This window comes from Melanotaenia boesemani, chromosome 7 (assembly GCF_017639745.1).
Source record: "Melanotaenia boesemani isolate fMelBoe1 chromosome 7, fMelBoe1.pri, whole genome shotgun sequence".
Classification (NCBI taxonomy): Eukaryota; Metazoa; Chordata; class Actinopteri; order Atheriniformes; family Melanotaeniidae; genus Melanotaenia; species Melanotaenia boesemani.
Window position 1 is genome coordinate 28,012,089 of NC_055688.1, and position 15,742 is coordinate 28,027,830.

General features: G+C 39.8%; 1 protein-coding gene across 1 annotated transcript; it reads left to right on the forward strand.

Annotated features, from left to right (window-relative positions):
• Nucleotides 1-392: 392 nt before the first annotated feature.
• Nucleotides 393-12,106, forward strand: LOC121642595 (BTB/POZ domain-containing protein KCTD16-like). Its single transcript, XM_041989353.1, has 2 exons — nucleotides 393-1,995; nucleotides 10,906-12,106. The coding sequence occupies exons 1-2, from the start codon at nucleotides 1,173-1,175 to the stop codon at nucleotides 11,355-11,357; spliced, it is 1,275 nt and encodes a 424-aa protein (XP_041845287.1). The 5' UTR covers nucleotides 393-1,172; the 3' UTR covers nucleotides 11,358-12,106.
• The last annotated feature ends 3,636 nt before the right edge of the window (nucleotides 12,107-15,742 follow it).

Sequence of the window (15,742 nt, forward strand, 5' to 3'; positions counted from 1 at the left end):
TCGTTTAAATAAAATCGATGTGGAAGGGATCGTTTTTCATATCCAAGTTGCAGGGTAAAAGAAGTCACTGGTGTCTCAAGGTTCAAGAGGAGCTAAACTGCCTGTTTAATTTTTGCTTTCTTTATTGATTTTTTAATGTGATACTAGATGGAAGAGCAGTTTAGGCGTTCACCAGCTGTGGTGGCGTGTTATCAAAGAAGATGAGTTTTTTGAGCGAGACACTGACTCCTAACCTTTCACCCGTCTCGGGGGATAAGCGCGTCAGCTAAAAGCGTTAAATATGAACGCGCAAAGCTTCTGCGAGGAATCAGAGGGAGGGATTAAAATCTGCGGCGCTAGAATGTTAAAACTCCATTAGCCCTGAATCCTCATCGCCAGCTGTACACCGCCCGTGGCCAGAGCAGAATATCATGGAAAAGATTGCATCGTTGCACTTCCCATCAGTATGCCAAAAATGACATTTTCCTTTAAGGTGATGTCAGACATTACTTCGCGGGATGGTTTTTCTCTCTCCCTCTCTCTCTGTGGCACAGCTTGGAGCAATATTGTCTTAAACCTTCTGCCGGTTTAGCCGTTTCCGCACTCAGCAGTTTGGAGAAATGGGAGCGCAGCGGAGTCCCGTTTCCATCCTCCCTGTGAGCATCCTCGGAGCATGTTTCAGCATCCCAGCAGCCAGGAGCGACGCTTAGTAGCAGAACGATAAGATACTTTCACTATTCTTTAGTTTATCTTGGACTTGTGTGGACTAATTAGAGCACGGGCGCAAATCTTTCCAAACTTGTTTTTAACTGTAGTTTTTTTTTTCTTCTTTTTTTGTGGGAAGTGGCAGAATTAAATGAGTATTATATAGCCTACTTCTTCGAAGTCACACAAACGACCCATTACAGTGAATGTGTGTAACATGATGCTGGTTTTGATAATCGATTCAATTAAAAAAGGATACATCGTGGGCAGGCTTGTTTATGCATGGATTTAAGGGTGATATTGTAGACGCGCCTTGGGATTGTTCTGTCATGAGACGCTGGATGCAAGCACTTCTGCTTGAATCAAGACTGCACTTTGGCTCTGAGCGCATCAGCACCATGCAGTGTCTTCGCCGCACATCATGAACTTCTGGGATGATTGCACTCCGTGATCGCAGACTCAGATTTTGAACAGGAGCTTGAAAAACAATGGCACTGAGCGAAAACTGCAAAACGCAACCCGCTAAAGAGCAGGGCTCGGTGCAAAATCCTCCATCGGACGTTGTCGAGTTAAACGTGGGTGGGCAGGTGTATTACACTCGTTATACCACCTTGACAAGCTTTCCAAATTCCTTACTTGGGAAGCTGTTCTCTAACAAGAAGGAGTCTTCAAACGACTTGTCCCGGGACCTCAGAGGACGTTATTTTATTGACAGAGATGGGTTTTTGTTTCGTTATGTGCTGGATTACCTCAGAGACAAGCAGGTTGTCCTGCCTGACCACTTTCCAGAGAGAGGAAGGTTAAAAAGAGAGGCGGAATACTTCCAACTACCAGAGCTGTCCAAACTTTTGTCAGCAGAGGAGTCAAAACTCTTTCCAGATGACTTGTTTTACAGCGATTTGGATGATGCGTCGCAGGGCAGCGACCACAGATTTTACCCGTCATTCTCCATGGACAGGAGATATGGCTATATCACGGTTACTTTTAGAGGCGCTTGCGCTGCTGGAGGAAGAGAGAGTCACACTGATTCCAAGGCCAAAAAGTTACCCAGAATTTTCATCAGTAGCAGGATCGGCTTGGCCAAAGAAGTATTTGGAGACGCACTGAACGAGAACAGGGACACGGACAGACCGCCGGACCGATACACATGCAGGTTTTACCTCAAGTTCAAACACCTGGAGAGAGCTTTCGATATGCTGTCAGAGTGCGGTTTTCACATTGTGGCCTGCAATACGTCCCTGACTGCGTCCTCCATGGGTCATTATACGGATGACAGGGTCTGGTCCAATTACGCACAGTACATCTTCTACCGTGAGTGAAGTATATTTCTCACTCTATACAAGTAGGAGGTATTTCAGGAGCAAATATAATTCACACAGCAATAAACACAAACATATAATGCAAACTAATGAAAGGAAAGGGAGGGGAAAGAAGCAAGTCCCCCTCCCTGCCTCTTCCCTCTAAATCTTTTCATCCCTTTCAGTGGCTGACTTCAGACCTATGTTAAGGGTCCGAGATGAGATGCAGACTTGCCCACAAGCCCCAGGGGAGTTGAGTCACAATGCTGCTACACTTCAAGTGCACATGCGTCATGCGTAAACACGGCTTATTGCTCAGATTATGCCAGTCGTTGAGTTATGAATAATATAACACCAGTGGGCAGTTAAAATAAATAAATTAAAAGATCATAGGGAAATTTCTGCCTTCCCTTGATTCAGTTTCACTTTAAGACAAAAAGGTTAATCAGAAAATAACTTAATTAGCAGCAAATATGGCTCATTCCTTTGCAGAGGGAGGAGGGAGGGAGGGAAGGAGGATCTGGGCCATATGGCCAATTAAAGCACTTTGTTCATCATTCTTAATAGCCCCCATCAGAAAAGCTGAGGAGAGCCCAGTTGGTGGGTGAAAAGTGAAATTGCAATAAGATGGACTGAGAAGAAAAAACATATGGTTTGCTAATGATTATCTAATATTGTCATTAAAAAAGAATAATTATCACAAAAGTTTGCCTTGACCCCAAAAACCACCTAGCTATGTTGGATGTTCCTTTAGCACAGCATATGGTGGAGGTGTTCACCTCCTTCCCTATTCCCATCCCCGGGGCACTGCACAATATAGGAGGTGGATGAGAAAATGAGGAAGTTATATAGTAAAGTATTCATTATGAAGGAAAAGAAGCTGCATGCATGTGAGGAGCACAGAGAGAGTGAAAAGAAATGAAGACAAGCAGATGGAGGAGAGAGAGCTGCTGAGGAGAAGGGGATGGGGGAGTAAAAGTTACATGAGACCTGGCCATGGGGAGAAAGAACTGAGGCAGAAAGAAGCAGAAGAGAGCAGGAGCAGAAATAGATTAAAGTAAGGATCAGACAGGGAAGTTCATGAGTATGAGGAAGCGAAGGAGGGGGGTGGATTTGGGGTGATAAGACATGGAAGCAGACGGAGAGACTGGCTTTTCATTAGAGCAGATGATGTAAGGATGAAAAGAGATCCGTATAGATCCCAAACATGAGGGGAGAAGGTCTTGTCAGGATGATGGATAGACACGTTGAAAGCAGACAGGCACGAGAGCCCCTGTTTCACAGCAGCACAGGAATCCACCTTCAAAACTAATACTGTAACCTGGTTCTGAATGTGGGACAGCTGGCCTAGAACAGGTAGACAAATGGATGTTTTAGAGTGTGTGTTGACAGATGGTGTGCCTTCTTGTTGTCATCTTCAACAGAACATTTCACTGCTTTCTTTTTAATCCATTTACCCATAAAAAACACCAGCTCAATGGAATGAGAATGGTTAGTTGAGAGTGTAAAAAGAGCAGTAAACAAACTGAGTGACTTTCTTCCAGCCTGTCAGTTCCTGAACATCAGTCATGACAGTTATCCTTTTAAATGCATCACTTGTTTTTTACAGCTTCACTGATTATTGTCATCATTGTGGACAGTTCCAAAAATGCTCACAGTGAATAGTCATAATATTTTGTTTTGTGGTATCATCCTCACTAAATATCAGGAAATTCATTCCCTCATCAGCTTACCGATGAAACCAAACCCTGCATCATACCAGTGTCAGTGTTGAAGTGTGCAACTTTTTATGTTTTCTCCATTGATTTTTGATAGAAAATTATGGATAATGTCCTACAGTTATATTGATACCCTCAGTGTCAAGGCTAGAAAAATAACCGAGTCGACGTTAGCGGCAGTAGGACAGAACAAATGCCCTTATGTCAGTCTGCGGTCCCATTGTGAAGGAGCTGCTAAAAAGAAATAATGGGAACTTCACAAAAACCACCAACAGACGTTTGTTATTGTTACTGTAACCAGCCATTTTATTGTATTACTGACATCTATACAAAAACAACCATAAGTTTTAAACAGTAATATCATAAGAAATGTTTTACTCACCAGTCACAAAATGATCTGAACAAATTGTTGAATATTTCAAAGGACTCCAGGTTTGTCAGCATTAACACACTTGATAGCCAGTAGGCAGTTATCACATCTTTTTGGACCTTTGTGTCTTTCCTGTAGTTCAAAGAACAATCTCTTGTTGTCTGTGGTGAACTATGTTAATGGAAGCCAACCACAACTTTTCAGTATATTTAAAGGAACTACTATGAAAATCAAACAAAAATCTATGAGGATTGGTGCTGAAAATCCAATGTTGTCACGTTAGCAACCTTTTATTTTTACTGGTTTAAAGTAGTGTTGAAGACTGAAAATATAACCTCTGCCCTGGTGGAGCGGATTAAAGGCCAAGGAATAAAAGTGTATTTATAGAAGCTAAAAACAGGACATGTTGAAACCTGCCTAACATGCAGAGCTGATTTGTTCCATATTTTGCTAAACAGCAGCAAAGGCACCATATTCATGTCCTCAGCCAAGGATACTTCCATATGTAGCCTGGGGAAGTCAGGAATCAAACCAGCAACCTCCCAACTAAAGAATGACCTCTCTATTATCTTAACTACAGTTGCCCAATGTACGCACTTAAATGCTGAGTCCCCCCCCAAAATCTAATTTAACTCTACAAGTCTGTCAAGTGAAAATATCCAACAAATTTTAGCAAACCCAATACAAGTTCCAAGTTAAGTTTAACGTTTGCGTTTGTGATGTACAAACTTTCCCTCTGAGAAGAAACAGCTGAAAAATAACGATTGCTGTGGAGTTCATTTCCATAATAAACATCTGATTTCAACTTTGAATTAACATTAGAATCCAGGTGTAAAGTCTCATCCTAGCTTTGATCATATTTGAAATGTTTTGGGTCTCGCTTTCATGTAACATTCACCTTGGTTACATATATCCTTCTATATGAAGCCATTTGAAGTATCCAGGCCTTTGTGTCAATTTTCTTTTATTACAGCCAAAATGATCTAAACGAGGAGAAAATCTTCATGTGTGTCACAGTATCCTTGTTGCAACTAGAAAATTTCAGGTGGTTAATCCAGGTTTTTCCTAATCAATACTTTACTGAAAGAATATAAAGATGTTCACTTCCACAGCACACAACCAGGATACCCAAAAGTCATAGTAAGTTATTTATCAGGAATTCAGTAAGAATAGCACAATGGTTGGTATTTTGTTGGCTGTGAAAACATTATTTGTGATTAACAACTGCAACCTTCCAGTTGCTACTAGGGGCCACTCTCCTTTTTGCTAATTATTTCTGGGGATAATGTTGGCTAATTTGACTGCAATCTGAGACTCCCAAATTCTCCTTGTCTCTGTGCATCCACTGACATGACACATAGACTGCAATCTATTTTCAAGACAGTCTAAAGCTGTAAGTCAAACTGTACAGCAAGAAAACTTTAATTTGGTTTACTGGTTTACAACTAGCTGTCATCTTGGATGAAATAACCTGCTTTAAATATACAAGCTTCCACATCAAACTGGCAGAGGAAATCAACACTGAACTCTGGGACTGGAAACACCAGAGGCAATTACATCTTTGCTCTGTCAGAGCAGCGTCCAGTCAAAATGTGTACAGTAAAGACAGAATGATAATACTTTTCAGCTATGCCTGTTAATAAAACTGCACAGCCATCAGTTTAGCTAGGAATGAGATAATGTGTGTCCATAACAGCTTCTGAACAATAACCACAAAGCAGCAGGGAGAGACAAGGGAAAGTAATCAATTGTTCGGGAGCAATGGAGGCAGAGATTGTGCTGTCACTGAGCTCCCACACAGCCTGGTTGGAGTTTGGACTGGCGACGGATGTAGTTTCCATGAATATCTCATTCATATCTTTAAGAGTACCTGGGCAGAAAAAAATCATTCTTTGAACATCATTCTGGCTTATTCAAGCTTTCTAGACACAATTCCTTTGATTTAATTTCAGTAAAAATGCGTTTGTTTAGGGTTTACACTGACATCAAAGAAAACTGAAGGTTAAAGCAAAGTCTAAACAAAAAACTAATTGAAAACCTAATTTTTTCCTTACGGAAAATAGGAGACACATTAAAATAATGGAGCAGTTTGGCCATTAATTAAACACCACTAGTTATTTTTGTCCCTGGTTCTGCTATTTCTGCACCCTGAAGCTGTTGGAGAGCAGGTACAACAGCTCTTCTTGGGTCTGACATCTAACACCTTAATGATCCCTCCAGAGACACTTAATGGCTTCTTCGGTGTGAATTTCCTCACTCTGCAGGCAGCTAAGTGTTTTCTGAGGATGTGGGGATTCCCTGAGTTGGAATGCAGGGCATGACCATTGCAAATTATGACTTTTTTAATGATTTGTTTTGATGCATGGAACTGTGTGTATGTGTGATTGAGTTAATAGTTTGTCTCTAAGACATAGCATCTGATACTTACACTTACATGGACTAATAAGTCTCTGTTTAACAATGGGGCGAGGGATCCAAATTGCTTCTCTTTTCTTCTTCAGTCTCTTGAGGCATCATTGGAGATGACAAGGAACTATTCAAAGACTTCCGAACCCTTGTTTTCTATTCCCAGCTCCATCTTGCTTAATCAGGCCTTGTGCAGAGGAAAGGTGTGGCTCTGGGTCAGGGGAGAGGCTGACAGACATTTCAATCTGTTTGTGTTGCTTGCTTGTCTCTCTGTCAGGGTGACACTTAGTGGACAGCCACCCTCTGACTTGGGAGGGGACTGCGCCCACTTGTCATTAACAATCAGTCAGTGAAGCTGTCACTCTCCTCATGGATGGCAGCTAATGTGGGCCAGGCCTGTCTATGAGAGCCTACGTGCTCTGTAACCTTGAACTAGGTCATGTAATTCTTGCTGCGAGTCCACATGTTACTATGACAAATTTTTCTTAGACTCTCATCAATGAGATGATGAGAGTCTGATGAGAGTTGTTTTGGGAGAGCGGATCAAGGTGTCAGGGTGTAGAAAATTGCAATAGACAAATTCAACTATATGCAGATGTTACAGATGTTACTTTACACGGCCGGAAACAAACTGCTGAAGCAATAATTTTGCAGCAAATAAGACCATCTTGTTGAAATGGATTTCTCTCTCTCTATAAGGACAGTCCCTGCCTTTGCAAGACAAGCCCCTTTTCTGCTGCAAGGACACACTGGCCTAATTTGTGAGCTAACAAGCATGTAAACTATGCTGCTCCCGAGGCAGTGAAAGACTAAAACATATTTGCGTAGCTGGATATTCGACCTGGAGAGTGTCTAAGATCCGAACATTGCCACACTCATATGAGCTCTCCCTCCCTGATCGTCTGCACGAATATTAACGATCAACCTGTTTTCCTCTATACAGGCAGATTTTTTTTATTGTTTCTGTCTGAAACATAATATAGCTGTTTCTCCCTTTTTTGTTTGTTTTATAAAACCAAAGCTTTGCCCAGAAAATGTTACTGTACCTGAAGCACTTTCAAGATCATTCAAACTGCTCAGTCTCACAGAGTTAGGTTGCATTTGGGTAAAATGAACAAATGAGAAATGTTTATTTCAGAAATTCAAGTCTTTTTTTTTGTCATACTCAGACTGTTTTGAGATCAAATGTTATTTTTTATTTATTTCGACTGAGGGCATGGTTCATATAACTGCTTCAGATGTGAAAAGCAAACAACTTTGGGTCACTGAAGTCTGATTTTGAAATGAAAGATTTATTTTTTTCCTTGCTGCTCAACTTCTAGCACATAATGGTGCAGAGCCTTTCTGAAATTACATGAATTGCATGACCGCAGTGCTGTACTGCTCTGCCGTGAAAGCAGTCGTCCTCAGACACCTCTGATGAGTCAGTTTAGAAGCAAAAAAGAAGAAAAAGAAAAACCCTAATAATGTTGGGTAAGAAACTCACTGACATTTTACATCTGAGCTTGCCAGAGAACTCTGCCTTCAGTCCCCATCATGTCCTATTTTTCCTGCCATTTAGAGTTTTTAAAATCTGCAAGCAAATCTCCACCAAACTGATTGCTCTCAGGCACAAGGACAAACATTTCCGCTGTAGTTTGAGATGGAGAGGAGTTTGAGAATACCCCGTGAGACGTGCTTGCATGCCTCCATGCAGAGCTCAACTCTGTGTTATTTATGAGAAGTGCAGACACAGCCTAAGTTTGGAGTGAGGACCAGCCCTAGTCTGTTAATGTGGAGGAAATATGATCTCTTAGACAGGCTGTACAGAGCAGAGAAAAACACATTACAATCAATAGCTTCCCTGAAAAGATACTAAAGTGTATCACACCCACTTGTTTAAATGTAGCAGAGAATGACTGTGCTTCCTGATCATGCTCTTGGTTTTTTTTTTTTTTTCCAGTCTTGGATCCGAAGGCGACATCAAATCTTAACAATATTAGATTCATTATGCATAGCAAAAATTTGGGCACCTTTGTTCAGTCTCAGCACCATGACTACTTCTTTGTGTAAACTCTTTCCAAAGCAAACTAAGAATCTTTCAGTTCTTGTTAGTGGATTTTCTTCCAGTTCAACAGCCTTTATTTATTTATTATTTTTTTAATGGTATTTAGTTTGGAGAACTCAGAATTTCCAGCTTGTCCCTCTTGAGTCTAGTGAGTTTAAAAGCGTGTGTGCTTTAGATCACTATCTTGCTGTAAAAGCCTTTCTCTTTTCATCTTCAGCACTTCTGCAAACAGATTGATGTTTGCTTTCAGAGTTTTCTTGTATTTAATTGAAGCCATTCTTCCTTCCGCTAATGAAATACGCCCTACCCATTGGAGTTTGTCAGAGAACTCAGTCGATTTGGCTTTCAGTCGACCTAGCCAAAGCCTGATTGATCCCTCCCAGGTGGAGATGCTCAATATTAATTTCATCAGTCCACAGTATAGTTTAGCTGACTTCTATGGTGCAGGTGACAGTTTATTGTACAAGCAATTTTTTTCAGAATATTCTTGGTTGTTCAGAACTCAAAATAGCCTCCAAAATTATTTTTAATTCTTTCTGGGCAATATTTATTCTAATTTTCATTGTCCTGAGCTGCTGATTATTTGGAAAGAAGTTTGAGTTATTAGAATACTGAACAAGGTTTGAAGATAGCTTCAAATAGCCTTTCTTCATCACTACTTAATCAAGATACTTACAGTCCTAAAAAGCTCATTAAAGTTAAAAATTATTATAAAAAGAAAGAAAATATTGTTCTCCCGGGGAAATAAAGCATTTGAATAATTCTTCTTACTTCTTTTTTTCTGAAACTGCAAAAAAACAAAAAACAACAACAACAACAACAACAAAACAAACAAAAAAAAAACAAAAAAAAACAAAACAAATATATCTCTGCTCTGTTAAGATCAGCTAAGACTAAATAAAAACTCAGGTACTTCTCAGTTTGTCATCTGCTTTATACTATGCTATAATATATTTATATTGCTATTAGTTGGTATTGGCTAGTTTTCTAATCAAGTTGCCCCTCTGAACTACAGCATCCATCCATTTGGGAACAATACCCAGCCTCCTTCCTCTTGATGCTGCTCACTAATACGCCTGCATCCATTTGCCCATTGCTGTCTGTTGGATTCAGCGAGATTCATTTTCTGTGGGGGAAATTGGTGTGCTGATTGGCCTCTTTACTCATGGATTAGCCATTAAAAAGCTGTTAGCCACTCTCTCACTATCAGCTCAATGCAATCATCACACCAGAGATAAGGTCATTATTATAGTCTGCACAGAGAGGTTAAAATCCCAGCTGAACTTTGTTCAGCTTAAATTGGTGCATGTGCTGGAGGGTGGCAGTGGACAAATGATTGCCCCCCACCTCTTGAAACATCCATGCTATTGTGTCTGTATGACATCTCATCACATTTGAAAAAAAAAACATTATGGGGTTTTTAGAGTCTGTGTCCATTTTATTTCTTCAATACTTCTGTTTACATACAGCGAAGACCGCTGTTTTAACAGTGCATATTTCTACCTCTTTGCAAATCTAAATGAGATCATAGATCACAGCTATTTTTGGAAATGGCACTACATGTATCTTTACTTGAACACTTCACAAGCCAGCAGGCAGTACTGTTCACCATTTCTAGTCCATAATTAGCTGTGTAGGAGGAAGTGAGATGAGACAAGAAGAAGGTGCAGGGGTAGTGAAAAAGGACTGCAAAGATCTTCTGGTACGTACTCATTCAAACTATAATACAGGAAAACAGGACACCCTCAAAGACTGCAGGTGCACGCATTCACTCATACAGTTCCCTCCCTAGCCAATGTAAATAATGCTTTTGGTTTACCTGCTTTCTTGTTGCCTCCCTAAATATATAAAGCATATTCCCTGGCTAAATCGACTCGCTGATCCAAAACAAAAAACTAATACACCACCCTCTTGGCAGTCAGGTTACAGGTTTAATTAGAAACAGTGACAGCAAAGCAGATTGCTGTGGGTCTGAGACGAGTTGTGTCTTGGGAAAAGGGAAAGGTCTTTCAGTGAGCTGTATAGCTTCATCGAGCTCTGGGCTTCACTTTATAAGAGGAAGCAATATGCACGGCCCATCAGATCTTTTGGATTAGTAATTAAATGTCAAAGGATTCACATGTTCTTACAGCAGAACCCTTTAAATACATATGCAAACATCTGATATTGATTACAATGTACTTATATGACATTGAAATTGCCATGGATGCATTTGTCAGCATTTGCTTGATCACTAGAACTGTTTCTTTTGATTAACACAGTAATCTATCACTGTTACAGCTGGGACATTATATGTCAGCAATTTTCTGCATGAAAGTGCTGTAACTGAAATCTTGCTGCGTATGGAGGGCTGACAAATATATTTGTGTGTGTTGTTTCTAGGTGGGCCCTCCCGGTGGTCGTCCTCTCACTGTGACTGCTGCTGCAAAAGCCACAAAAGTGAGCGTGAGGGAGAAAGTGGCACTTCCTTCAATGACCTCTCTACTTCCTGCTCTGAGTCCCAGTCAGAGGCCAGTTCCCCTCAAGGAACCGTGATCTGTGGTCCTGTGAGCCGACGATCCAACATCCAGACCCTGGACCGTCCCGTGCCCAAAGGGCCAGTCCATATGCTGCAGCAGGCAGAGATGCGTCGCAAGACAGACATGCTCCGTGTGAGAACCTTCGGGGTGCGTGACCGAGAGGCTGCAAAGAGGAAAGCAAACAAGGAGAAGATGACTCCAGAGCAGGAGTTAGAGAAATGTATCCAGGACTTCCGGCGCATTAGGATTCCCGATCGCTTCCCAGAAAGGAAGTACATGTGGCAATCAGAGCTCCTACGAAAGTATCGTCTATAGGTATTAATGTGAAGAAGAGAATATAGAAATAGCAGAAAAAGAGATGGTACTGTAGTATCTTGTCATAATCAGTAAAGAATATAGCTGCACCCTCTAGGACACATACTGTACCAGAAAAAAAACTGTCCTGCCAGGATGAATAATGAAGCACACACTGTATAAAGCAGTAGTGATTTGTAAAGTTTGCACAGTGTTGTGTACAATATGCACATGTGTAAATGAGGCTGAGGCTTACGGCTCCTTCATTGCTCTCACTTTGGAGAGCTTAGCCAGGCATACTACAGGTTATAACATCACTGACAACAAAGCAACCTCAGGGGAACCACCATTTTAGTTCACCAACCTTTCACATGCTGTATGTGCAGTTGCCCACAATAACTGTTTTTAAAATGGATATACCCAGATGGTGCTGTAAGTTAGCAACAAAATATCACTACAAAATATCAATTCACTGAAAACACATATATGTTAAATATGCTTTGGAAACAGCACTGCATGTCATTTCACCCTTAGCCTAATTATGCAATATCAAACAAAGTTTTAATTCACTGGTCTGATGGCTAAAAATGTCATGAGTGAGACAAATGTATCGAGTGAAGCACTGCCTAAATCTGTTTGCCATTGTAGAACTTTTCATCTAATGTTGTCATTATGTGTTGGTTAGACAATTTTGTGTAGCTAGAGTATATAATGCCAATCGATATTGATCTAATTCTTGATTGTAAGTGTGGGAAAAAAGTAAATAAAAGGGTTAGAATTCTATTAATGACTTTTGACCTTCTTGTGACATTTAAAACTGATGTCTCAAGCATCTCTCCACTGGCAAGTCAGGGCAGGAGTGATGTGAATGCTTCAAGAACAGGTTTTTTTTTACTGTGGTGCACAAGCCATTGGACTAATAATGATGTGTCTGCAATGATACAAACCACAGAACACATGCAAAAAGATTGACACAACTAACACCTAACACTAACCATACTTTTAACCAAGACTTACTCTACAGTAAGATCCATTTCACAGGGAGTGACTAATCAATGTGAATTCACCCTAAACCTGATACAGATTATTTATTTGTAGGGATTGAACGAGTGACCATGTGAAAGTAAACCAACTGGAATTTTTATAAAGTACAAAAACTACAGTCTAAAATTTAAATAAAATTTAGGTTCAAATCCAGGTAAAGTGGTTTTATTTTGTTGGGTTTTAAGGTATCGCCAAGTTGAGTCTCCTGGCAGGCATCATAAAGTGCCTGTACTCTATAGTTTAGCTCTCCATGTAGCTAAAATTGTCGGTTGTTTCTGTGTAGAAGTGGTGGAAAGGACAGGCTCAGCCTTGGTAGGTGGGCAGTTAAGGAAGAAAAAAAAACAATAAACCTTATCATATACAGCAAAAGGTGCTGCACAGGCAGGGAATTCATGATAAGAGATTGCCAGAAAAAGCTTGATTTAATTTAAACACAAATAAACAAAGGGAACAGGAGGTGTATTTTAACGTGGGAATACTGACTTAGTGAGCCTCAGAGAAGATTGTATTGTTGCAGTTTGGTTAGATCATTAAATGTGTAGTACATTCAGATGTTGCTCAAATTTTGGGATTTTAAATGAGCATATTTAACCATCATACAATATTAATTCAGTTGTCCTTTCAGCTATTAATCTATAGAATATTTGACAGACTGTGGATTTCAATATATATATATAAAAACACACACACACACAAAACACAGCCTTTGTGACCAAAACTCATTGTTAAATGAACAACTCACAGTGTTAGTTGTCAGCCACAGCCTAACAAAGCTTAGGCTTATATATATGTGTATATCTTGTCCTAATTTGTCACCAATTTCAATCTAAAAAATCCCTGATTAGAACATTTTTTGGGCATATATAAACAGAGAAAATTCCATCAATAAAAATGTGTTTGATTTAGTCAATGACTCATGTAAATAACATGGTATTATGGATCACTGTCAGAGCAGTACTTCTTATGTGCAACAGTCATGACTTCAACAGCAGGCAGAAATCACAGTTAATTTGCACAGCTGACATTATCCCTGCCTGAATTGCAGTAACTGTGTGTTTTTTTTTCTATAATGGTGTTATATTTTTCTCTCCTCCTCATTCATTCAGCCTACACTTTCTCTGGATGAAGATTCAGGTTATCTTTTGGGAATAAGTGCCAAACAATGTGTAAAATGTTTCGTTATTGCAAGCGGCAAAGAGCCACAAGTGGAAAGCCTGAGCTAACAAATTAACACAAAAAGGAGGCCTTTGTGGCATTAACTCCAAATAGAGGTTTAGGTTTTGACAAACACAGGACAAGTGTGGTAATTAGCAAACTGGAAGAACAAAAAGCAAAATGAACAAAACATGAAACATTTACAGAAAACTCGAGCTGCCCCAGGCCTCTTTGGATTCTTTTGTTGTGTATGTGTGTTTTGTGTTGCAGGTCTTAGATTGAACAATGCTGATGTTGAGTTTGGCAGCTGGCCACGTTCTCCATATTCTTCATCAGTTATCCCCAACTGTGGTCCACAAAGCCCACTAGCCTGTAGGTCTTAGATGTCTCCCTGCTGCAACACACCTGAATCAAATTGGTTCTCTGACAAGATGCACAAATCTGTTAATAAGCCATTAATTTCAGTCAGTTGTGTTCAGGGGAACATCAAATGTCTGTAGGACAGTGAGCCTTGAAGACTGGGGATTCCTGGTCTACACAGTAGGAATCCCCAACTCCAGTCCTCCTGCAGGTTTTGGGTGTTTCCCTGCAGAAACATACCTGATTCAAATGAATGTGTTAATTAACAGACTTGTGCACAACTTGACAATAAGCTGTTTGAGATCCATTTTATTTAAATCAGGTGTTGCAGTAAGGAAACATCCAATACCTGCACTGGAGTACTGGAATATATAGGATTAAGCTCTTCTGGGGTGGAGCCCCTCCATCTACCTTCTAGGCAGGGCCTGGTGTCCTCTGTTTAAATTAATTAGTTTCTTTTGGATTTGTTAAACACTCAAAGTTATTTAAATTTTATATATGAAAGGTGGTGTGAGCTGGCCATAACAAGGCACAGAATATATTGAAATCAAAACAACAAAATGACAGCAAAAACATGTAAAAAGAGAACGACATACATACTTGATTCAGTTTTATTTATTGTTTTGAAGCAGGTTTAGTTTCCCAGTGGTTCCAGTCTCAAGATCTGTTCCATTATATGCTATGCTGGGTAACAAGGTTTGACATTTGAATTCCATGTTATTTAAAATGTATTAGTCTTCACGGTAAAATATATGAAATGATTTTGAGATAATACTCTTGAAGGTGGGATTCTTGCTTTTAGTATCTCCAATCATGTAGAAGTTAGCATATCTAGCTTAGCTTACAGCTGTAATAAAAAACTAAGCAGTACTGAAAGCAAGTAGTCAGCTACATGTGCAAATACCTTCACATGTTATATGTGGAAAAGGTAGTTAGTTGGTTCTGTTTGCTGCCCGCTGTGTTGAGTTTTCAGGTTGTTCTATGCAGAGAACTCAGAATGATCCATAACCCTTAACCTGCAATGAAAAGCAAGGCTAAAACACAAGGAAGTAGTCAGCAGAACAAACAATAAGAAAAGGGAAATATCCAGAGACAGTCTTAAAAACATTAACTACACATTAAAAACTAAAAATAAGAAAAACCAAACTGTAAACACTGGAATAGAAAAAATAAGCACCACGAGAAAACTTGATAAATAGCACAAGAACAATTTGTCAGAAAACAACAAAAAGTTTGGATGTTAATCTCACTGGTATACACAAGAGTAAAACATTTCCAAATAAATCAGCATGTGGAAAACCACCTAAATCGTCTCTGTTTCTTCTGTTGCTTTCTTTAATCTCAAGTCAGCTTAGTGAAGTTGAGCCCTTCATGGCCCTGTGGGGGCAAAATCTTCTGCTGCACAACCACTTCTTTATGTCCGAAGATGACTTTAATGACTTCTTCTGCTGTCTGTTTGGAGTCCTTGTCAAACAAGTGTAAATTAACAGGAATCTGCTTGTGCTTCTCAGCTTTGAAAAGACAGCTAGTTCTGAACAGACTTCCTGAAGAAAAGCAAGTAGTTGCACATTTCTGAGACCAGCTTGATTCACTTGAATCATTTTACCATCCTCCTGCGTCTCTGCTGCGACATGTCTTCTTTTAAGTTTGAATGTTGTAATTTTCAGCTTATAAGTTCAAAGCATCTCTGCTACTGAGACTTAGCTCACATAATAACATTAAAATGTGTGTTTTTTGTCAACTGTTGACTCTTTCCTTGGCAGTCCAATGCCTCTAGTCTTCAGTTTTACTTGTTTTCTTTTCTTTTTGTTTTGACAATGTGTTCAGGAGGACCTGCCTGCCTCACA